Raw genomic sequence first — 25,383 nt, forward strand, 5'->3', positions numbered from 1 at the left:
AACGGGGAAATCATAGCATACGGGAGGAACTATGCTATTGCGTGTACTAATGACAAGACAAGTGACCACAGACAATGACACGCTGTGCGACATCTCTATCCTGCCAGCACGTGCTGGGTGGGGCGGAACACTGCGTGCTGCGCTCAGACTAAACTGTGTCACAACTGTTTTATGTTTTTTCCTAACTTTCATGCGTGTACATGTTAAAATAAACATACACATTAAGTATTCATAATCTCCAATTTATCTAATATAGCCGTATTTTCTTCCAATTCCATGCTAGATGCTATTATGACGAGATGATTCGATAATCACAAACCTCGATGGTTCACTTCCTAGTTTCATCCCTCGAGCCCTCCCTCTCCGGTCCACCCGATGTCGACGTCACATCATGAATATTGAAACAATTTTCCGCTGGTGGTCTTGCAGTGTCTGGTACCTCATGTCAGCATCTCTCGTCCTCTCCATCTCTATCGGATTAAAACAAGGTTCGCGTTCACGGTAAGGAACACTTAAACCAATATTTCACCTATATTTAATAGCGATGTAAGTACGCATGATGAAACTACAGAGGACACAAACTTACGTTCTACAGAAGTGTATAAAAATCATGTGGATTACTTTTCATATTTAGGATAACGTTGCAATGTGTTAAAAAAGTACATGGATGTTTCATTCAATCGGTTTCCTGTCTCCAAAGAAAGCTCGATGAATCAGGGTTGCTCAGCTGGTATCACGTGAACGCTGGATACATTTGCTTCCAAGAAAGTATGACTATTATTGGCACAGCCTAGATGGAGATTATGAGTTATTAGATGAATACACGGGCTAAACATGCATGCACTGGTTCATTTCTGAAGTCGGGGTAAAAGTATTCAAAATAGGTGGCCGGTTTTACGGTTCCTGGCGTCCCTCTAGCAATGAGTCACCGAATGTGTGGGAGACCTGGGGGGCTTCGCCTCAGAAAGGAGAGTAGAGGACTTGACAAGGTTTTAGACAAACGATTCGAAACCGTTCCTTTTCAATGTTCCTTTACTAAAATGAATGAATGATGCTGCCATTAGTGACGCTGACCACCTGCACCGTTCGCTAATTGGATAATCCTGTTCATAACTGCTCTGAACGGCCCAGGGCGTTGGGTGGGGGTGGGGGAGTCAACTCCTTGTGCACCCTCTGCAAAAAGGCTACGTGCCTCGTTACAAAGGCTCCAACTTAGTCGTATATGTGTATTGTTTCGTTTTCTGAAGCAAGGGAATTTGTTTTAATTCAAATTCGATAAGGCTATTGTTCGTCACATTTTGGTTGGTTTTTGTGGGTGTGGTTTATAGGCTATAAACTTTGCTTTATGTTTGTGGCAGAAAGTGTTCAGCAGTTCTGATAGGGTCTATATTAGGCTGCTCCATCAAATGAAAACACGGTCACTAAAACGGCACTTTCCAAATGTTCTTATTTTTATATGCCATCGGATTTGGGTGCATATCTGTCAGCAGAACGCTCATTGACTCACTGATGTCAGAAATAATGTAATTACCGTGACTGTTTTTTATTCAGGGTTGCAGGGGATGGATGACTGGAGAGCACTCTATGTTCGCAGATGACACCATGAACCCTGCCGCAAGCGGCGCTGCCGACCCTCCATTGGCAGACAATAGCAGCAGAAAGCAGCACAGGAATTCATCTCCAGCTAGATCCAGAGACAGTACGTCCAAATCTGCATCGAAAGCCGGCTCGGTGTCAAAATCTACCACATCCAAACACGGAGGGAGGAACAGCCGAGGTAATTCACCGGCGTCAACAGCCAGCGGCAAGGACAGACAGCCCCCAAAAGGCGCGGCAGCTGTCCATCCGGGCGGTGCTGAAACCAGTGCTCTCAATACGTGCAGGGCGGAGGCAGGGAAGAAAACCGAGGAGCGAAACAGTTCTTCAGTCGACTTCCGCTGTGTGGATATATCCTGCTTTAAAGGCGAGAGCAGTCGCGTTGTTTCCGATCAGCCAGGTAGCGCGTCGAAATCCTCCAAGGGAAAAGCGAAAAATCCGAAAGCAGGGGAGGCGACAGCGGGCTGCAGCAAACAGAGCGGCAAGGCTTCCGTAGGCTGTGGGCCTGGGTTTTGGAAGGAAGGATGTCTGCAGTCTGAATTAATCCAGTTTCACTTAAACAAGAGCTTGAAGAAGAGCGGAAAGATGCACACGAAGACGCCAAGCGCCCCGACTACAGAGCCGGAGCCAGAGCCAGAGCCGGAGCTGTCCCCGGAGGGCATAACCACGGATCCTGTGACTCGGCAGGACCAGAGCCTACAGGACGAAATAGAGAGGCTGTTGGATGAAAATGATGATCTCAAGGTAGCTCATTATCTTTTAAGGAGAACCTTTTTATGCCACTCGATACAAATATTAGCCTAGTACACAGACTGATTTTCATAAGGTGTAGCGGCATGGGCTCAAAATAAAAAATGACAGTGCAGAATGTGCTTTTGTGTGTTATGCTGTGTTAGTTATGCTAGGCTATATGCTGCTAATGTAGTAAAATAAGATAAGCGCAGATCATTTTCATTTTCATTGTTGGCATAGTGGAACCCTTCTGTGTGCTTATTGTTATCAGACCGAAATCGAGGAGATGCGGACGGAAATGGATGAAATGCGAGACACTTTCTATGAAGAAGACGCTTGCCAACTGCAGGACATGCGACGCGAGCTGGAGCGAGCCAACAAAAACTGTCGGATCCTGCAGTACCGCTTGCGGAAGGCTGAGAGGAAGCGGCTGCGGTACGCACAGACCGGCGAGATCGACGGTGAGCTATTGCGAAGCCTGGAGCAAGACTTGAAGGTAAGCTGCTGTGGTCATTCGGGGCGGGGCGGGACAGGATGTGCTCTCGAGTGGGTAAATCGTCCATATCAGCAATCATGTACTGTTATGGTATTAAGCGACGGGATGGGATATGAATGCCAATTATGATGAAAAATATAGGCCTGTTCAGCCAAACAATTTTCGTGTCAATTGAATTTCATTACTAACACATGAAAACAGTCTATAAGTCATAAATATATTGACATGGGCTTAACATGTGCCTTATAATGTGGTTGATTTTGTGTGACTCCCAAAGCCTTTAAACCTCCAAGCCACACAATTATGTTGGTAATGACAGATGAGTGACATACCATGTGACACCCTGGAAAACTCTGGAGTGGGATGTGTGTTCACTTTTTTCTATATCCTGGACCTGAAAAATAGGGCTGAAGAAGGAAAGGTTAAGAAGTGATTTGTCAGGGCAACAGCAATGCTGCAGCACTCTGTAATATAGGCCTATTAGGCTTATATAATCATTTTAATAATAATGTATTCTGCTCATGAAAATACTGTTGTACTGGCACTGGTCCCAATATGCTTTAGGTATATTTAAGTATAATGCAATTGTTTAGTTCACTTTCATTATAGAGTTTCAGAAATGCCTTTTGCATAATAATAATAAAAGACATGTTTAAAAGGCCATTTGTGTTGAATTACTGTAGTGTATGCTCTTCTTATCATCAAATATACTACAATATAGTATAGTATTTCTGGATATATGGATATAATAATATATTGTTGATCCTCTGAATGTGATATTGTATTTCAGATTAATATTGCACCATATGCCATTGTCATGATAATTCTGTAGTAGATTTCATTATACTGTTGTTGTATTGTAATACTATTTCATAGGTATTTTTCACCAAAGTATGGCCTTACCAGTACAAGGCTAAAGCATGTACTATTTTATGATAATTCAGTTGTATCGTCACAATACTCATTCTAATACTATAATAATAATATTTTATTTCGTAATAATATTTTGTTCATGTAGCATTCTTTACTAAACTAGTGATACTAGATATACACACAAATACAATGCAGAAGAAATGGCACAACAGAAATTAGTTTGCCGCATCAGCCAGGCAGGTTTATGTGGGTGACTTAAAGGCCTAGACCGATGTGTTAGGAGAGAGCATCCCCATAGGCAGGTCCTGCTCCCAAAGCTGAGATGTTGAGAGAATGAGCTGGACAGTGGAAAAGCTGAACGGGGTCTGCAGTGCACTGCCTGCCTGGGGAGGAGGAGGTCAGTGAGGTAGGATGGTGCAAAGCTACACACTTGATTCATAGGATAGCAAAAGTAGACCTACTTTTAAATTGATGCTGAGTTATTTAAGGGTGACAGTGATGTAGTAATGTGAGGTGTCAGGGTGAATAACCTGGCTGTGGATTTCTGGGAGATTTGGAGTGAATACATGTTGTTTGATACGATGCTGTTGTATAAGCCCTTTTTTCAGTAGATCGGTGCGGTATGGGCGAGCTGTGAGCGCTCTGTGTCTCCCCCAGGTGGCGAAGGACGTGTCGGTGCGACTGCATCACGAGCTGGAGAACGTGGAGGAGAAGCGCACGAAGACCGAGGACGAGAACGAGAAGCTGAGGCAGCAGCTGATCGAGGTGGAAGTGACCAAGCAGGCCCTGCAGAACGAGCTGGAGAAGAACAAGGAGGTAAGAGCAGCCCACGCCCGGGCAGGGGTCGTCCGTACAGCCAGCTTCACCCGGGGCCTTCAGGCCCTGGTCTGAGTTACAGTCCCAACTGTTCAGTTCATTTTGACTATTACGTCTCTGAGGAAATGGACACGGAAAGGTAATGCAGTATTATTGTCTATCTGACAGCTGAAAATTAAAAAAAACAAAAAAAAAACATATGATCAACAGCAACAAACATTATTCATCTTAGAGCAGTCTGAGAATAAGGTCATCGTGGTTGTATGCAGTTCCTGATATCTCCTTGTGTCAGTCTGAATTGGCAAGGAGAAGGTCTTTAAAAATGAGGACTGACATTACAGTGCCTGAAGCCAAATTGTGAGGTGTCAGTCTCGCTTCTCTTCCCCTGCCCCTCAAGCCCCCCCCCGCACTGAAAGAACAGCTGGACAGAGCAGGCTGCTCTGTAAAGTGCTGCAGCGTGGGATGGGACAATGTTTCATTGTGTTCAATTCTGCTCTGCCTACAACCAATGAGCAGGCGGTTTGCTTTTGGGTGTTGCATTTAGGGGTTTAGCACTATGAACACATTTTCTGAGAAGATAATCTAAAGATAGTGTATTCCCGAGAAAGAGGACCACCTAGATATAGTCAGCAATATTGTGCTGAACGTGATAACATTGAGCAACAAATCAAATATAGTGTCAACTGATGTGGTTACAGTTCATACATTTTACTCTTAGAGACATCAACTGCAATAAACAAAGGAACTAACATTAGGGAGCAATGTCAGACTGCATAAATGATGCAAGTTGATATACTCCCATTCAATATTTTTTTATCCAAAACTCAAAACTACAACAAAAAAAAAGAGGTAACCGGACATCTTCATTAACATTAGGGATATCTTCAATAGGAAACCCATAAACCCTTTTACGTGAAGTACTTTGAAATACATTAAGGTGTCTGCTTTAATGGCCTAAATAGCTATATAGTAGTTCCTTTCGCTCCTGCATTTGACATGCAATTTCCTGTGCGTGCATCATCACATTTCACTCTCAGAAATAAAGTGACAGTGGAGGTATATTTTTGTTCTTCAAGGATAACATTTCCCAAATGTACCCTGAAAGTACAGTAATGTTCTCTTTAGTTAGAAGAGTTGCCAAGCAAAAATTTTACAAATGAGTTATATATTGCTGGCTAGGGGTACAATTTTATGCACGTATAAGGCGCTGCCCCAAGGACAAGCATTTGTACCTTTTTAGGCAGTGTGGAATACTTCAATTGGGATTAGAGGAGCAGTTACAGAACATACATTGAATGGATATCACTACAAAAACGCAATAATCTGAAAAAATGGACACTTACCTCAACCACTACCAATCTACAGCACCCACATGGATGATGTATGATGGCTATTTTTAGAGTGCTGAGAACGAAAGACTGACCCAATGGCAGTTAGAACACAGGAGTCAGGTTGAAGCTAAATGGTGGCAGAAGTGGGAGATGGTGAGTCTGCTCACTGATGGTGAGGGAATGAAACATTATCTGGTCTGTCCCCAGCAATGGAAGAGGCCCATTGCAATTAGGGGACCTGGCAGAAATGGCAGCTCAGCCATTTTGTATGTCCTACACAGTCAAATATAAACAGTAACAGTAGTCACCTTATAAGACAATAATGATATTAACTGAGACTCATGATGTGGTGTGTGAGATATAATGCACTCAATGCGCATTCACTACGGTGGACAGGGTATGTTATTTTGCCGATTATGCTTGCAGTTATGGCATTGTGATTCAGGGTAATCATTTTTTCAGGGATAGAAAGAGAGAGCACCCCAACCTAACAAACAGGTCAACTCTATCAATTCTCTCTGTGCATTTGTGGACACACTGATGATGCAACTTCTCAAGACCTGTCCAGTGTTAAACATCAGTCAGTTCTGCAGTATCACCGTGTTTTGTGCAACCACATCCCACTGGACGGGAAAAGCCTTGATTTAAGCATCAGCCCTGTCATCAGAATGCATTGATGGTGAGGTTTGTGTGGAGCGTCGTGGTAAATAAGCTCCGGTTGTACTTGGCTAATGGATCGTGCCGCCGTCTGTGTTAGCTCTCAGACAGTTGGCTATTGAGAACTGGCCATACATGCAATATCGTATAGTGCTGATTTAACTTTGGAAAAGGTACTTTCTCTCTGCTTCTTCAGAACAGACCTGGCTCAAATACATAATTGTTTTGGATTCAAATACATTTCTATGCTTTACTGAGCTTTTCTGGTGTATTGGAGTCTACAGTATGAAATACTGCAAAAAGTGCAAACCCTGCCTTCTGGTTCTGGTCTTGGTTGGCTCAGTTGCACCAGGCAAGATCAGTCAAGCAAAGAAAAGTATTTGAATACAAAACAATTACATATTTGACCCAGGTCTCTCCAAATGAATGCCGATGTATGTGATATGGCCGAAAACTGTAAATTTAAAAAATGAACTGTAATTATCATGCAATGTCCTAAAGAACACTATGTTACAAATACCTGATAGCATTTTTTATCTTTTCTATACTCTCAGAAAAAGTGCCTAAAAAACGACAAATGCTTGTGCCCCATAGATTTGTAAAATTGTCCCCCAACATCACTCATCTGTACCTTTTTGCTCGTAAAAGGTACTTATCATTATCCTACTTTCAGGGTACATTCAGGGTAGAATTTGGTCCTCAAAGAACAAAAATGTAGCTCAATTGTAACTTTATTTCTAAGACTGTAGATTTAAATCATAGGTTCAGTTTCCTTTGCCTGCATCACTAACCGCCATTTTCACACTGCTAAAGTTGATGGCACACTATTTGTCTGTGGGTGTCTGTGGGGAGCAGTCTATCTCAGTCAGGGTCAAATAGATTACAGTATGGCCTTATTGCAGCCATTTGGGGTTTGATGATTTTTCAGAGGAAAACTAATGTGCTTCTTTTATAACCTGCTCTCCTCAGCTGTCACTGAAACGGAGGGGAAGCAAAGACGTACAGAAGACAGAGAAGAAGACCCTGCAGACTCCAACCGAGGTGAAAGCAATTTGAATATACAAAGACAAACATATCCACATCCATACAAACTTACACAAATCTGGCCAGATTTCAAACAGGCATCAATGGTCAATATAATGTTCGTTCTGAGTAATTGATTAAAATTATTTTAACATTAGGTTTAAATGAATTTGCTTGTTCATGATCCGTTCCAATGGGGGTGCTATGTCATTTGTAACCTTGCTTTTGTACATTCAGCAGTAGTATTCACATAGTTATAGATTATGTAATCTCAAGTAAAAAGTATAAACTGGCTTGCCCCCCCCAACACCCATTTCCCCACCCGCAGGAGGAGAACGATGACCTGAAATGCCAGCTGGCATTCATCAAGGAGGAGGCCACTCTGATGAGGAAGAAGATGGCGAAGATCGACAAGGAGAAGGACCGCCTGGAGCACGAGCTGCAGAAGTACCGCTCCTTCTACGGGGACCTGGACAGCCCCCTGCCCAAGGGCGAGGCCAGCGGACCCCCCACCACCCGCGAGTCGGAGCTGAAGCTCCGCCTGCGCCTGGTGGAGGAGGAGGCCAACATCCTGGGCCGCAAGATTGTGGAGCTGGAGGTGGAGAACCGTGGCCTGAAGGCGGAGCTCGAGGACCTGCGGGGAGACGAGCTGGGCGGCGCGGCGGGGCCCTCCACCCGCGAGCAGAGCGAGTCCATCTCCGAGCTGCGGCAGCAGCTGCAGCTGGTGGAGGACGAAGCCGAGCTCCTGCGCCGCAGCCTGGCCGACCTGGAGGACCAGAACAAGCGGGTGACCGGCGAGCTCAACAAGCTGAAGTACAAGGCCGGCTCGCACGAGAGCAGCCGCCACAGCGCCGACAGCCTGAAGACGGAGGCGCTGCAGGAGGAGCTGAAGGCAGCGCGGCTGCAGATCAACGAGCTGAGCGGCAAGGTGATGCAGCTGCAGTACGAGAACCGCGTGCTCATGTCCAACATGCAGCGCTACGACCTGGCCTCGCACCTGGGCATCCGCGGGAGCCCGCGCGACCGCGACAGCGACGCAGAGAGCGACGGCGGCCGGCGGGAGAGCGAGGACGACTCGCGGCCCCCGCACCGCAAGCGCGAGGGGCCCATCGGCGGGGAGAGCGACCCCGAGGAGGTGCGCAACGTCCGCTGCCTGACGCCCACCCGCTCCCTGTACTCCCCCGAGGGCCGCTTCCTGTCGCGCGGCTTCCGGGACCGGCAGCAGGTGATCGATATCCGCGCCGAGGCCGAGCGCTTGAGCCGGACCATCGACCGGCTGATCGCCGACACCAGCACCATCATCGCCGAGGCGCGGGTCTACGTGGCCAACGGAGACCTGTTCGGCAGGATGGACGAGGAAGACGACGGCAGCCGCATCCGGGAGCACGAGCTGCTGTACCGTATCAATGCCCAGATGAAGGCCTTCCGGAAGGATCTTCAGAGCTTCATCGATCGCCTGGAGGTGCCAAAGGCCGAGGACGGGGACAAGGACGAACCTCTGTCTGTAAGTTGGATGTGTGTGTGTGTGTGTGTGTGTATGTGTGTATGTGTGTGTGTGTGTGTATGTGTGTGTGTGTGTGTGCGTGTGTGTGTGTGTGTGTGTATGTGTGTGTGTATGTGTGTGTGCGTGTGTGTGTGTGTGCGTGTATGTGTGTGTGTGTGTGTGTGTGTGTGCGTGTGCGTGTGCGTGCGTGTGTGTGTGTGTGCGTGTGCGTATATGTGTGTGTGTATGTGTGTGTATGTGTGTGTGCATGATAAGGGTGCCTACACAAATCTAGTAAGATCCTTATGTTATTCAAGTCCTAATTACTTATATTATCCTTGTCATGTTTATGGCCACTTTCATATTAGAAACATGAAATACATTAAATCAATGAGGGAAAATGTTGCATATGCTACAACCTATGAATCCTGAATGGGATTTGTAGTTTTCCATAGATTTTAAGAATATTTGAACAGTAATATGTATTATACAATTACATACATTTAATGCAACAAAGTACAGTACAATGCGAAGGTCTTGAAGGGCTATTTAGGCTATCGCTCAGGTACAAATGGACATTGGAATACTGAAACTACTATTTGGGTAAAGACTTCCACATGCTGAATTTTGTATGACCACATATACAGTGAACTCGGTCTCACACATTTCTCACCACATATATGTTAGCTGTGCCGTATATACTTGCCGTGACATATTTGGCAGACCTTCCTATAATCTAACATAACTTTTGTATGTGTGTTTGCTGCCATATGTGTTAATTATATGATTTGTATTGAACACATAAGAATCTGGCTAGATTTTTGTAGGACTTTTCCATATGGGAATATGGGTGCATGTGCATGTGAATATACAATATGTCTGTAATGCCAGACTGTATGTGAGATTATAATATGATGTCAAAGCCAGATAATTTGGTGTATTTTTAATAATTATAAGTAAAACAATCTGTCTATGTGTATGGCTGCCAAGCCATAGGCACAGTGGGTTCCATAATATTTGGGACAAATAAATATTTTTCTTGATTTGGCTCCATACTCTGTACACAATTTTAGATTTGTAATCAAACAATTCACGTAATTCATGTAAAAATTCCCGGCTGTTATTGAGGGTTTTTTTTTCATACATCTTGGTTTCACCATGTAGAAATTACAGTACTTGTTATACATAGCCCTCTGATTTCAGGGCATCATTATGTTTGGGAGGCGGCACGGATGGTGCAGTGGGTAGCACTGCCGCCTCACAGCAAGGAGGTCCTGGGTTCGAATCCCTGTCGGCCGGGGCCTCTCTGTGCGGAGTTTGCATGTTCTCCCCGTGTCTACGTGGGTTTCCTCCGGGTACTCCGGTTTCCTCCCACAGTCCAAAGACATGCAGGTTAGGCTGATTGGAGAGTCTAAATTTCCTGTAGGTATGAGTGTGTGAGTGAATGGTGTGTGTGCCCTGCGATGGACTGGCGACCTGTCCAGGGTGTATTCCTGCCTTTCGCCCAATGTATGCTAGGATAGGCTCCAGCCACCCTGCGACCCTGTTCAGGATAAGCGGGTTCAGATAATGGATGGATGGATGGATTATGTTTGGGATATATTAATATGACTAAATGTCATGTTTACTACTTTTTCACATATCCTTTGTTTGCAATGACTGCTTGAAGTCTGTGATCCATAGACAGCGCCATGTCTTGAGTATCTTCTCTGGTGATGCTCTGCCTGGCCTGTACTGCAGCTGTCATCAGCTCCTGCTTGTTTCCAGGGCTAGTTTCAATACATGTATAATTGGATTCAGATTGGGTGAATGACTTGGTTAGCTGGTTGGCTTTGAAAAACTGCTTTGTTGCTTTAGCACAGGGGTGTCCAATCTTATCCAGAAAGGGCCGGTGTGTGTGCAGGTTATTGTTTTAGCACAGGACTAAGACAGCTGATTCTACTCATCAAGGTCTTGGATTAAAGACCACGATTAGTTCATTAGTACAATCACGTTGGGTTAAAACAAAAACCTGCACCCACACCGGCCCTTTTAGGATAAGATTGGACACCTCTGCTTTAGCAGTATGATTGGGATCATTGTCCTACTGTAGGATAAAGCACCATCCAATGAGCTTGGAAGCATTTCATTGCAATTCAGAATTCATTCTGCTGCAGTTACATAATCAATGAAGACAGGTGTTCTAGTACCTGAGGCAGCCATACATGACCCAACCATTACATCTCCACCACCATATGTCACAGACAGATGAGGTGGAGCTTTGGCTCTTAGACAGTTCCTTTACGCGTCCACACTTTGCTCTTGCCATCATTCTGATACTAGTCGGTTTTGGTCTCATCTGTACACAAGACCTAGTGGTTTGTATTTAGCTAGTTCTGTTTCTGTGTGAAATCTTCTGTAGACAGTAGTCATTGACACATCCATGCCTGCCTCCTGAGGAGTGCTTCTGATCTGTCAGACAGGCGTTTGTGTTTTTTCTTTATTACGGTGAGAATTCTTCCTCTGCCCCCTAGGCCCTTGACAATTACTGAGCACACCAGCTCTTTTTGAGCTTAATGATGCTCGAAAGAGATGCTTTTAGTAGGCCTAAGGTTTGGCCTACTGTTACTCTCCGACTGTTATTTTCTTGCTATGTCTCAAACTCATAATGGGCTCCTTCCTTGACTAACTTAGGCACAACTCTGGTCAAACACCAATATCATACTCAAAAAGCATAGAATAAAGAATTGATAGCCGTTGTATGCCTGCACAAAGGAAGCAATTGAACATTCCTGACTAATCAGAAACACATGTGAAGTAATTTCTTCAACATATTGTGGTATTCTGGTATGGGGGACTACGTATAAAAACTGGTGTAATTTCTCTGTGATGAATCCAAATGTATATAAATACCACTAATTGTTTGATTACAAATCTAAAATTTTGGATTACAGAGCCAAATAAAAAAATATGTCTTTGTCCCAAACACTGCATGTCTGTGAGATTATAGTATGGCAAAGGCTTTGTCTGTGGCAATATGGCTGCAAAGTCTGGCTTCTGTGCAGTCTGTCTGTGCATTTATACTGCAGACACAAAGCCAAAGAGTCTGTCTGTGCTTGTATGATGCATATACCAAGGCAGGCAGTCTGTCTGAGCGTGTATACTGTATATAAAAAGCCAGGTAGTCTGTCTGTGCGTGTATAATGTGGGTACAAAGCCAGGCAGTCTGTCTGTGCATGTATAATGTGGATACAAAGCCAAGCAGACTGTCTGTGCATTTTGAATTTACCTGCAGAGCCAGACAGCAGAGATGATGTACAGTCCTCAGGCAGATAAGTCAGCCTGTCAGAACCAGGTCACCTCAGGATTTACTGCCAAATACCGACTCCTGCAGTGCTCCAGAAGCACAGCACAGCTCGCTTCTATTGTAAATAGGGCATTATGCCTTCTAAGTACATCAGTCAGGCCATGTTTTATACTTCACTTTGCCCCGACACATTGCTATTACAAGAATTCAACTAATATTTTTAATAAACAATTCAGTCTGGTTGGAAAAGAGGTTGTGCTATCCAGACCAAGCAAGGTTTAGAATGCTGTGATATTTGAAAATTATTTTAGAACAGATGAAATGTTTGTCTAGCCATTGCTACATTGCCATCACATGATCTGAGAGATTTGATTTGGGACTGTTTTTCCCTCTAGAATGGGATGGCAGTAGCAACTGAAATAGATTACATTATTTTGTGTCATGATAATATGATAATAATTTCATAAGAGCAGTCTCATGTGATTTGAAAGAATGTTTTTTGAGGTCACAGACTATCATTGTTCATGTAACTGGTGTATGTGTGTGGGTGGGGAATTATAAAGAAGAGCAATCTCTGCTCTGCCTTCTGCCAGAAACTCTCAGTGTAGTGACTATACTATGTTTAGTCCATACTGCTGATAAAGCATTCTTATACAGAAATTATTTATACCACTATATATACACCCAAGCTATAGATTAAGAGAGTACAAAAGAGTGGTGCCAAAAGGATTTTGTTCAGCTGGTGCAACATGTCAGCTACACTTTTAGAAAAATGATTCTGAAAGGGTTATTTGGCTTGATTCCAGAGAGGAACCCTTTTTAGTTCATTGTGGAACCCTCTGTCATGGGTGTGAAGTGTGAAAACTGCAAAGAACCATTTTAGCTAGATGGGGTTCTTCTATGGACTCACCAGGTTCCTATTGAAGTCATTATTTTAAAGTGTATTTTGAGCTAATTTGATTTATATGAAATATGGAATGTATCTAATCTGTACCATAGGTTCATGAAATAATGTCAGCCTATTTTAAATAATGTATTGAAATTGTGTGAGCACATTTGTTTCTGGATAGATATTTTGAGTAATCACTTCACATACTAAGATTATTTATGAAATGATAAATGTACCCATTAATCCTATGAAAGAGCATTGTCCGAACATCTTTTTTGAGTTTGCACCCTCTCATTTTACAGCTCTATTATGGCTTTACAATGAAGATGGTTTATGAATATACAGACTGAAATGGATACTGGAAAAAGTTATGGTGGTTCTAGTTCCTTCTCTACTCATAATAACTTTCAGAAATGGCAATATATTAATGCTAGGAATTTAAGAATGTGCAGGGGAACATGTCTGATACATATTATCGACAGGAAGAGCTACAGTGTGAATTGTGTCTGAACAAGTTTTCCATTTTACACTTACACTTTCTCTTCAATTCTGTCTCTCCCTCCTTTTAATGCTCATTTTATGTTTTGTATTTATCCACCCAGATGTTTCAACCTATTATTTTGCTTATTCTCATTCTCGTGTTGTTCTCCTCACTCTCCTATGCCACCATCTTTAAACTGGTTTTTCTTTTCACCCTTTTCTTTGTCCTGTAAAAAGTCCACATTTCCTTTGTTTTAGCATAGTCCTGTCTTTTGTTACTTTACTTTTGTTGATTTGGAAAACATGTCACCAAGGTCACAGGAAGCACAGGAAACTCAACTTTTAATGCATGGACCGCAGATATACAACAATCATGCGCTTACAGCAAATGCTGGAGACCACAAACCTTTACAACTTTGATACACTCTACATCTATAGGTAAGTAAAGAGAAGAAGCAATTATTATTATTTCTTATTCAGAAATAAAGCATGATGCAGCAAGAACTATATATTGAGTGGCTTCCAGATGGCTAAAACATTTGTCTCCAGTGCAATGATTCATGCTTGGTCTGATGACCATGCTAGTCCTGAATCTCCTGGCTGTTAAGGTGTCCTAGTATGTGATGCATAATCTGCCATAGTATTGCTTAGGAAGGGCGGGGGTGGGGGAAGGGGCAGTTGCTAGGGTATCCCTCCCCCAAAAGCACCCCCCCCCCCCCCATGTATAGGCCAGCCTGTCAGCCCCTCTAGTCAGATGGGTACCTGCAATCTGCTTATAACAGACAGTCCAACAGAGTAGTTTAGCTGGCAGACTGTAGAGTGGAAAATAAGAAGGTCAGCTAAATTCACACATGTACATCAGAGAGCGTACGTGGCAGTTATCTTGCTCCTGAACTGATGAATGATGTTGCAGCCCTTCAACAGCCCCATGAGGAGAAAATATCACTTAAATATAAAAAAATATCACAGCACCATTACTCTACCATCAGTCTTGGCACTTAATGTTGGTATTTACATGTTTAATATGAAATAAATAATGGACCTTTTTGAATCAGGTGCATACTGATGCAGAAATAATACCCTGGACTAAATCAGGTGAAGTTACATACACTTAATATTGCATGCAACCCTGATCCATAATTTTATGATGTAAATCCAACAATTCATTTCTTGAGTGTGAGTTTGGCTGTAGCTTGAATTCTAAAGCTGCTATAATAGGAATAGACTGAGATCTAATTCATGTGGAACTGTCACTGTTAAATTCCATCTGAAATTGCTTTGCAAAGGTTACCACAGCAGCATATTACCTGAGAATCCTGGTAACAAGCCGAGCTCTTTAAGCACTATGTCACAGGGTGGCATTTGGGGTTCTCTGTTACTAGACTGGAGTGTGCAGACAATAAAGAGGATGAGCTGTTGTATTCCTGCAGATGATGCAAAATAATTTTGAGAGCTTTAGACAGAAAAAAAATTTGAGTCAAAATAATAACTTGATACGACTCCAAACAGTGACAACGTAATGGAGTCAATCCAAGGTGAGAGTATCATTCATCCCCTGGGGGAAGGACACCTGATGCCAAACCGTACAGGGATACAGCTGTGGTTTGTCATCTTTTCAGCTGCCTGAACTACAGGTGCATTGAAGATGACCTATGTGTTACTCCCCCTTGCCTGGCAGAATGCCATACTCAGGGGCTGATTTAATGCCCTTGCCAAGGGGAAACAAAACAATGGACACACAGTCAAGCTCTTAATGAATAGGGGGAATGTGACAGGGAAAGCTCTCAAGCCCATATTTTCAAAAAATATATATATGACACATTTATCTTATATGGATGGTTTCAAGGAAGCTGAACATTGACTGAACTGTGAAAAAGTCTAATGCACCCTAGATTATATTTATTTATTTTTTCTGCTAAAAAAAAATGTTTCAGTGTTTCAACAGAAAAGAGCGAATTTCATTAAATAGTATTTGTATTTCATATTAAGTAATTAACCACTCTTCAGATAAAAAACTTGATTGAGGCTGTCTGGGATTACCTGGAGAACCAGAAGCAAGTGAGACAGCTAAAGTCTGCAGAAGAACTGTAACCGACTTTGATTGGTTGATCTGGAAAACTGCAGGACAGTGTACATACGAGAAGTGATACATAAGCAGCATTGAAGGCCAAAGGCGGTGGAAACAATTATTGATTTGATTTAGTTTTTAACGTTACTACTGCTATTTATTGTATTTTTTAATCTTTAGGAATGTTTCATTTCATTTTTGCATCTTTGCTTCATGGAATGTGTTTACATGTCTTTACATGACTTTTACACAGTACTGTACTGGGACGCTGGCTTACCTATTATTATTTTTTTGGTACATGTCTGTATTCTACTGTATTCTAGCGTATCTGGGTTATAGACAGCGTGTTCTGGTATTTGAAGAGTTTTTGGTAAACATTCTGTTTTTCTGTCCCTGGAATATGTCACTTTTAAATGTGCCAGAGTAACATCAAATTGCATTTTTATTCATGGTTTGTCAAAGAGGTGGATAACTTAATAATGTCACATTGTTGATCTGAGGGATTATGGGAATGATGGGTCTTGATACAAATATGTGATATCTGGTAAAAAATAATGATTCTGTGCAGTCATCTAAACCAATTATTACTACCGTCGCTAATTCCTGCATGTTCACGTAACAATTGCCATGTGAGCATTCTTGATGATATCCACTGACTCAAGTTACTGTTATTTACAAAAGGTGGAAATAGCTAGGCTATGATAAGGTCTGAGTCAGATGTTTTAGGGCAGCGGTAAATTTGAAACTGTGTAATCATTTCTTCCTTTTGTTTCTTTATTTGAATAGTTTAGAGGCTTGCTTTTACACTAGAACTTTGAGGCTGTATACAAAAAGGTAAGACGAATTGAAATTATAATGGTAATTCCTTTAATGTGGTTAGAGGCTACTAATTATAGCAATCGCTATTGTCACATTTTGGCTTTTAATTATTTTTGAATGTGCATTCTATGTACGCAGGTATGTGTGTGCAGGCTACGTGTATGCGTAGCCTATACAGTATATGCGAATGTAGTAGGTTATATATCGCTACGTAGCCTATATAATCTACATTATACATGTTATTCTATACAATACATAACATGAATACAAAGTTTCCCTCTCTTAACGCTAGTCCATGCAATAGGCACGAAATGACAACAGGCCAGGAGCATTGACCTGAAATACGCTGCAATGCATTTTACATTATGATATTTGATCTCAGGTCCCGTGGCAAGTATTTACAACTCGGTCTCACTAAGACTAAAAATGTTCTGGACCTTGAGTTGTTTACCAGAAAATATGAATTACTCTTGGAGCAGGGGCGGGACAGGATTCTAACCTACTTCTGGAGGGTTTCCCTTCACATTAAAACCAGATGCAGATGAGATGCGAACAGTTTTCACAACACTAGAGAGCGTGGTTGGAATTTTCAAGGAAGGTCTCTCCAGTGAAAACCCTTTTCCGTTCCTTTTAGTGAGAGGCGCTTCAGGGACCCTGCTATCCACACCGGAGTAGCCAACTTTAAGAGCGATAGCCACTCTACCGGTGCCGCTTGATTAGGCTACCGTGAAGATTGAACATAGCAAACTACAGGTAAGACCACTATGGACATGCAATAACACTCTCTCTTGGTGCGCTACAATACACTAAATCAACTGGTTAAAATGTGCTCAAATTCAAAGCAGGAGAAACGGAAACTGTGTTTACTTTCACCCCGGTGTCCGCGTTCAGATGTTGTAACGAGGAGATATGGTGCATAGTTACAGAGAGTAAAAATACTTCCCCGTCTCTTACATCACTTGATGTATTTTGGGGTACTTGTACCTTCGACTGGGGGGTAGTTACTAGGTGTCGTCTTTACTTCAGGGCATAATAATTGTCCCTCCAAACTAAACGGTGGGAACTTGTAGCCTATGCTGAAAAAAAGATCTAATACACTTCATTGCAAGTATCTGTGTATTCCGGGGATTTAGTCAGTGAAATGTAAACAATGCGCGCGAAGTGAAAGAACCAAGTTTCGCCCAACATGACGGGCTGACCCTGTGCCTCAGTGACATGGGGGGACAAATGCGCCCGCTGCTAAAAGCGCAGCGGCTACAACGAGATAACGAGAGGCAAGGGGAACGGGAAACTACCGGTTTGGGGTCATTTCAATGTGTGAAATGAGAGCTGCGGCGAAACACCGATTGAAGGATATTATTTGGCGTGTGTGTGCGCATCCAATTGAGATATGTGGAGTGCGTTTGGAAATGGGGCAGGGTTGCAAGGAAGTGGGAGGTATGTTAGTAAAGCCCAGGGCTGGGAATTTGTCCCGTGCTCGACCAGGTTAGAAAAAGAGAGGAGTAGAGGGAAAAGCCGGTGTAGTCTCAGGACTCTGTCGTCCCCCGCCTCAATCGGTCCGTTTTACGAACAGCCGCTACCTGGACTTGGAGTGACATCGGAGGCGGGGGCTCGACAACAAGCCACTCTGCACGAGCAGCAGACACAACACACTCGGATGAAAAAGAAATTCGAAGAGTTAAAGAAACGCCACGTACAGGACAAAGATGAATGGATGAGGGAAAAAGAACTACTTTTGAGACAAGTTGCTGACATACAAGTAATTTCAAGCTAGTGAAAACTAAAGTTATGCAAAACAAGCATGCACATCGCAAGTCAATTATCAGTCAATTTATTGTCCAGAATAAGTATGAAAATGTCATCGTTGATAGGTACCGTTAAGTGTAATTTTGTATTGAATTGAATTTTCAGGGAGGGGAAAATAGAAGGATTTTGTTGGATCTGAAATCCGTTTTGGAGGAAGTTCAGCTGGAGGTGAAGAGAGAGGAGACGAAGCGGAACGAGCTGCAGCTGCAGTACACGAAGGATCGGTGCGCATGGGACCTGGAGCGAGCAGAACTGAAATGCCGTATCGCGCAGGTAAGCTTTATGCGAGATACCCTTACTCGTGGTTCTGCAAACATGCCATAATGGGTGTTGGTAAGTGCTCTTGTCTATCGAGGAGGCAATACTGTATATTCAAATAGGCAACCCTAATGCGACCAGCTGGCACTGAGCCCCCAGGATGCAGACAGCTTGTCTGTGGTTTTAGATTTATAAATAAGAAGGCATCAACCTGATACTCTGTCAGTGTGTGCGACATAAGGGTAGGGTGGCCATCTAATGCCTATGCCTTGATTAGGATGCAGTATCACTGCACAGAAGACCCAGTCATGGAATTAAACTCAAATAAAAGCACAAGTCTCCACACTGCCTTCCTGAGGATTAGCTTCAAGTGTCCGGATGTACAAAGCACAGAAATGTGAATTCATACTTGGAGTGTCATGCTTTATAATTGAGTCATGTGTTTGTGTGGGATATTTGTGCAGAAACAGCTAGTCACTGTATGAAAGGAATTCAGTGTTAGTGGTTATTTTGTTTTCATACTCTTCAGATTTTAAAGTTAAATAATCTCTGCTATTATACACTCTCTGTCTGCTGGCCAGCACCCCCCCCACACACCACAACTCCCTATTTAAAAGTTAATAAATCTGCATCAAACCTGGATCCAATTGATTACTCACCCACTCTCAAATACCGTTTTCTTTTGTTTTGTGCAGCGGCATCAAATCAGTCCCCTTATAAATATGTGATCCAGACTGTTATGGTTTGAGTGGAAACACTGTCTTGGAATGGGTCAGGGGTTTGTGCCAAAGCCTTTGTGTGACTCGCATGTAATTTCCCGCCTGCCTGCCCTAATGCAGTGAGAGGTTTTGCGGCAGTCTGCGGACATGGTGGATGTTCTCACGGATGGGGGTGAGGCGCACAGGCATTGATGATGGAGGGGCGAAGGAGGGCTCACAGTTTGTGCAGCTTTCAGTGCCCCAAGGGTCTCCATTGCGTGCTCGGCACAGAATGTACTGAGCACGGCAGACCTGGCCTGCCCAGAGCTTCAAAGCGTTTTTGGGATCAGAAGAATCAGAGAAATCTCAGAAAATGGAGATTGTTACAAAGAGTGGAGAAGCAGGCTGCAGCACTTTCAGGCATCCTGACCGTTTTAGCCCAATTGCTCTGATCACTGAGCTGATAGGAACGCCAGATAACTTGTGAAAGAAAAAGAGGTACTACTGAAAGCACGCCATGTAAATTGTTAAAATGGATACTCAGAAAAAAGTGTTTTGTATGTTTTATTGTACTGTACCACTGGCAGGTTCATATCTTCAGAAACACACAGCAGAATGTTTTCTTGAGATTAGTAGAGGTTATTTGCAGTGGTGGCTGGTGGCCATTTACCTGAGTGTGGCGCCATACACACACATGCACGCACACGCTTGCACACAGACACACACCAGTACTCACCTCCAACCTCTATAATTACAAAGGAAAGACAGTGTAGTTAACAACAATCTTAACCTTGGAGGCTTAGTAAACTATGTAGGGTTAATATAACAATGAAAAATTCCATTAAGAAAAAAAACCTAAACTTCATATCATGTCATCATCTCGCCTTGAAACATTTCATAAGTTTCAGTCTTGGGAGCATGGATTTGTTTCTTGAACAAAGTGAATCTTTTTAGTGATTAATTAAAATGACCCTTGACGGTGAAAGGCTTTAGAGGGCAGAAATGGAGGATATTGTAATATACACAAAAGGATAAATACATTTCAAATCAGCTTCTCTTTATAGGGAAGCAACACAAAAGATAAGAAACAGAAAGCCTGCAACTCAAACAGCAGACCCTCTCCTTATACCAAAGGGATTTTCTTCACAGTGGTCTTAAAACATATCGACAACTCTGATCAGCAGATCTAATATATTAGACAACAAAACATAGATGTATGCAAATAAACCAACAAAAAAGGAATCACAAACCATTGCAAGTTGTTCTCACAAAGATTAGGAAGTTAATAATATATTTATATTACTATAACATGCACTGTGCAACAGTCAGTAGGCTACGTTTACAACTGTCCTATTGTTTTTATGAGTTTGCATCAACATGCAGTAGCCTACAGGTTAAGGAGTGCAAGAAATAACTGCCTTGCTAGATGGCAAGCTGGTCTGGTTAATCAGCGATTTATCAGACAGAAATGTCAATGTTAGATATTACAAATATTTTTATTAAAATATTTGCACAATTTTTTCTTCACTGACAGATCAGGTTTTCCCACTGACAGATCGGGGGTGGGTGTGCCCCTATTGAGTGGCCTCCATTGGTTATTTGTTTAGTCATGATAAAACATTGTCAGTTCAGTGTAAAAACATCATCCCTCACTAACTCATTTATTCAGCTGTTTTTCCTGGAGTAACTTTTCCTGAAGAAAAAGTACTTGATTCTGTGGTAACGTGCACTATTCGAGAACCCACAAAACTCCAGCGGTGTGTCTAACACAGTAACTCCTACCACAAGGTCTTATTTTTCTAAAGTACCTTCAGTGCTGGAGAACTCTGACAATGGGGTTTGTCACGTTAATGTGTTTTTCTACAGCTTGGCAATGGGAGAAAGTGGGAGTGGGTTATGGAAAGAAGGAACTGGCATCATAAAATCTCGTTTTCACTCTGGATTATTGCTCCACATCCTGTCCCTGGCTCATTCCTGAGATCCCTCCTGGCTGTGAGGGCTACCACCAAGAACTCCCCACCAGATACTTGCAGGCATATTTCTTCTGCATACATTTTTTTGAAAAACTGAGATGGTTTGTTTCTTTTTTACATTCCTGTGGAAATCTTACATGCCTCAGGCCCCCAAGGAATTTCTGGTGGTAAAGAATGTCCGTGACATCTATTTATAGTGGGGAGGGCTCAGCAATGTGTCTGTTGGGTGACGATGTCACGGAGTCACAGTGGTCACATTATAGCTATAACGCCAGCTGGAGAGGCAGAGCCTAAAACCACTGGGCTGTAAAACCTTGTTCAGATTTGACTGCACAGTGCAAATGAGCTCTGGCTTGGTAGAAAAAGATGGATGATGGAATGGATTGAATTTATGCAACACCTTTCACAATGTCAAAAGGGCTTGACAGAGAAAGGGGAAGGTGAGCTTACCTCAGCCACCACCAATGAGTAGCACCCACCAGGGTGATGAACAGCAGCCATTTTGCGTTAGAAAGCTCACCACACATCAGCTGAGGTAGTGTGGGCTAAACATTAGACTCTCCAAATCCATGGTTTTGTCCACTACACTGAACATACTTATATATATACCTCCCATGAGCAACTGAAATAGGGGGAAAAGGCAGCCCTCGTACTTGGAATGACTCAGGCAGACAGAAACCTTTTTCACATTTCTTTTAAAAAAATATTGAAAAGCCAGCACTGAGATGGTAATAGCATCAGTTAGCATTCCTGATACTACAAGGAGGATTAACACCCGATATAAATATACTTGTGACGTGGCCCAGCCTAATTTATCTTGATCCATACTCATTCCCATACCCTTCACTAACACTGCCACTGTGTTGTGTTCTCTGGTGGACCATCTGAATGCTCATTTGGTTGAGTTGAGGCTAGAGAGAATGAGCCTCTTGATGAACTTGGTTAAAAATATCACTCATTTTAGACCATTTAAGTTCACAAACTTTTGTTTGGTCAGTGTCTGTATTGAGCTGTAATTTAAAGTAGCTTAAATTTCACTCTCTTTGTCACAGCAAAGAACACAATATTCTGGGCAGTGCCTTTAATTTCAGGACCTGCAATTTTCCCTTCTCTAAAAAACAACTGAGTATGGCACAGTAACCGCAGACAGGCTGAAGTTGTTGACTGACCAAAAAAATGTCCCTCAGGACCCAGTGCTTAGCAGCGGAACTGAAAATACCTTTTGGTATGAAGCCATTCAGGTCAGTGATATCCAGATGTATAAATACGTATCGGAAATAAGGACAGCAGTTGGTTTCTGATGCCAGAGTCATTTGTTGACTTGGGCCACCTTTTCGGAAAGGAGAAAACTTGAATTCTCTAACAGCACTTTCTGTTACATCTGAACCAAATTATCAATGTCTTCCATTAATCATTTCAAGTTCCTTACTATTGGTCTTTCTAGCAGTGCAATGTCACAGAACATCATTGCCTCTGGGGTGTGTTCTTTGGACAGACCCCTTATGAATATTCATAATATACATCAAATTGGAACTTTTCTGCTTCAGGTAGTGAGGTATAGCTTTCAGCATTATGATTATGAAGCTGGCCATCTGCTTCGTCTATAGAATCTGTGGGTTTGATGTGCAAGTCCACCCTTTTCCTCTCCACAGCTGGAATCGAGGGGAAGTAAGGTCGTTGTGGAGGCGCTGGTGACCCCTGACCCCCGGGAGACCCTGCGGAAGGAGCGAGAGGAGCAGAAGAGGCTGCTGGCGGATACGCACACGGCGGCCATGGACCTGCGGTGCCGGCTGGAGCACAGCGAGAGGGGGTGGGTGCGGGAGAAATCCGAACTGCTGGAGCGATTCGACGCCGAGAGGAAGGAGTGGGAGAGCCAGCTCAGGGATATGCAAAGCAAGATAGAGGAGGTGAGGTCCTGACCTCTGCTCAGATACTCTCAGTTCTGACCCAACATCGTGTCCCAACCCAAACTGATAGCTGCTCTGTTCCGACCTGAACTCATATGCATTCCATCCTGGTCCAGTGTTCTTCTGTTCTCTGCTGACATGAAACAGAAGAGCGTTGTTTCTAAAACAAGCCAGCTGTCAGGAAAGTGTGATAATAATGGGGTAACAACAACAGTAAATGTTTAGCAGTGAAGTACAAAATGGGCTCTGATAGGTCTTGAGGCTCTTCTGGGTTTTCACTGCCTGTATCCAGCCCCTGTGGCCCCCGCCCCCAACCTTCATTCCGAGCCAATCCCTCTTGCCCGTGCCACCGATTCACAGCAGTCACTCACAGCCTCATTAAACTTTGTCAAGCACAAGGTCAGGTAGCAGGCACCAAGAGAAATGTCCTTATGTAAGCATGAGGTTCATAGTCCTTCCAAACAAAAATGACTGGTCAAGATATAGTAACTGCAGATGTGATGTATATGGGGAAGGTGAGTGTACTAAACATATGACATATGACCATTTTTTATTTTAAAATTTGGTCTTCATATAATTTCAGCCTCACATTTTGCCATGAAAGTGATTCATGAGCACTAAAACTATGACTCAGTCCTAACTGTGATTCGGTCCAAGTGTACCTCTGGTTTAGATTTGCATGTGACGTCATTCCTCTTCTGCTACATCTTCAGTGGGCAGTCCTGCCTCCTTTCTTGTTTTCCACTTTATCCAGACAGGGGGAAAGTAGAGAGAGTGCTGGTCACAGACAGAGATTGGATCACATGGTAAAAAAATAAAAAATCTCACCCTTGCCACACGTGGGAATTCATATGTGGGTTTGAGGTTCAGCTGCCCTACAGACTGCCACGTGTTTCTCCCTGGAAAGTGTTTTTAAGAGAGCAATGTGCTGCACATGGTTTTGAAATATCTCTGATAGCGGTAAGTGGTAGGAGGCCTTGGAGTGTGTTTGTACTGGTTTAGGATTTCTGGGACCTCTGGGAACTATTGCTTAATGTTTTAACACTGATCCCAGATCTGCCAGCTCCAGTGTGTGGGGAAACAATGGGTGGTGAGTCAGACGTGGTGGGGGGTTACAGCTCTGGATCCCTGTAATTGGCAGCAAGAATTCATCCGACAGTTTCTCTGAAAACTAAATTAGTTCTAATGAAGGCAGGAAGGCAGAGAGGCCGGATGGCCTTTTTAAATCTTTTAGAATGCAAGAACAATCTGCTTTGAAGTAATTTGAACTATTTTAAATGTTAAGTGTCAAAAGGGGAATAATAAAACAGAATAAGGCTTAAAAAGAACAGTGAAATGAATGTATGTATTTTGTGTCTGTGTCTTTAATCCAGAAGTGTGGATGTGTAGAAAATGTATTGTATGTGTGTGTGTGTGCAGTATATAATGGTAGTGTGTGTTTGTGTAATGTGTCTAATGTAATATGTTGTGTTGTTTCAGCTGTATACTGAGGTAAAGACCCGAAGGGAAGGGGTAGATATTGGACTGGATGGTGGGACACAAGATGGAGGTCTGAGACTCAGCTTACAGTCCACAAGCACTGGTTCCAGCATCCTGACCGACCCTCCCGACCTCCATAGCTACAGCAATAGCTCCAGCAACCAACAAAATCGTCACAGCAATGGAGAAAATGATCACCGGGACAGCTTCTGCAGTGAGCCTCAGGAAAGCCGAGGCTATGGCGACATTAGCCAGGACTCCAGCATGGCAGAACTGGAGGTCATGCTGCAGTCATGTCTGAAGCAGGGGTTCCAGAAGTGCCCATCGCCCACTGGGCAACAAGGCGTGATAGAACTCGAGCACATCCTGCAGACATGTCTGGAACATCAGTTTGCAAGCACCCCCTCCCCAGCCAGGCACCAGGCCTACGCCAACCCCCCCAGCACCTTTTCCTCCAGCAACGACAGAAAAAAGAACACCACCGAGCTGAACGCTGTGAGTCATCAGTGCATATGGAGCACAGTCCTCACACAGCTACTCTCTGTCTCTGTACACTAATTTTCCCTCTCCTTCCCCCTTTGCCTTTAATGCATAAGCAGTAATTAGATCCTGTCTCTTGCCCCCTCCTTCCCTCTCCTCTTTTCCCCAACCCCTCCTCTTTTTCATCTCCCTCTCTCCTTCTCTGCCTCCTCATCCCTTGTTCTCCAGCAGTA

General features: G+C 43.3%; 1 protein-coding gene across 1 annotated transcript; it reads left to right on the forward strand.

Annotated features, from left to right (window-relative positions):
- Positions 1-414: 414 nt before the first annotated feature.
- Positions 415-19,420, forward strand: LOC133141729 (protein SOGA3). Its single transcript, XM_061262409.1, has 11 exons — positions 415-501; positions 1,552-2,340; positions 2,600-2,824; positions 4,355-4,513; positions 7,471-7,542; positions 7,853-9,028; positions 13,785-14,100; positions 16,517-16,564; positions 17,184-17,302; positions 18,461-18,628; positions 19,309-19,420. Exons 2-7 carry the CDS (start codon positions 1,567-1,569, stop codon positions 13,893-13,895), a joined length of 2,517 nt encoding a protein of 838 aa, XP_061118393.1. The 5' UTR covers positions 415-501; positions 1,552-1,566; the 3' UTR covers positions 13,896-14,100; positions 16,517-16,564; positions 17,184-17,302; positions 18,461-18,628; positions 19,309-19,420.
- Positions 19,421-25,383: the final 5,963 nt, after the last annotated feature.

The sequence above is a fragment of the Conger conger genome, chromosome 1 (assembly GCF_963514075.1).
Source record: "Conger conger chromosome 1, fConCon1.1, whole genome shotgun sequence".
Classification (NCBI taxonomy): Eukaryota; Metazoa; Chordata; class Actinopteri; order Anguilliformes; family Congridae; genus Conger; species Conger conger.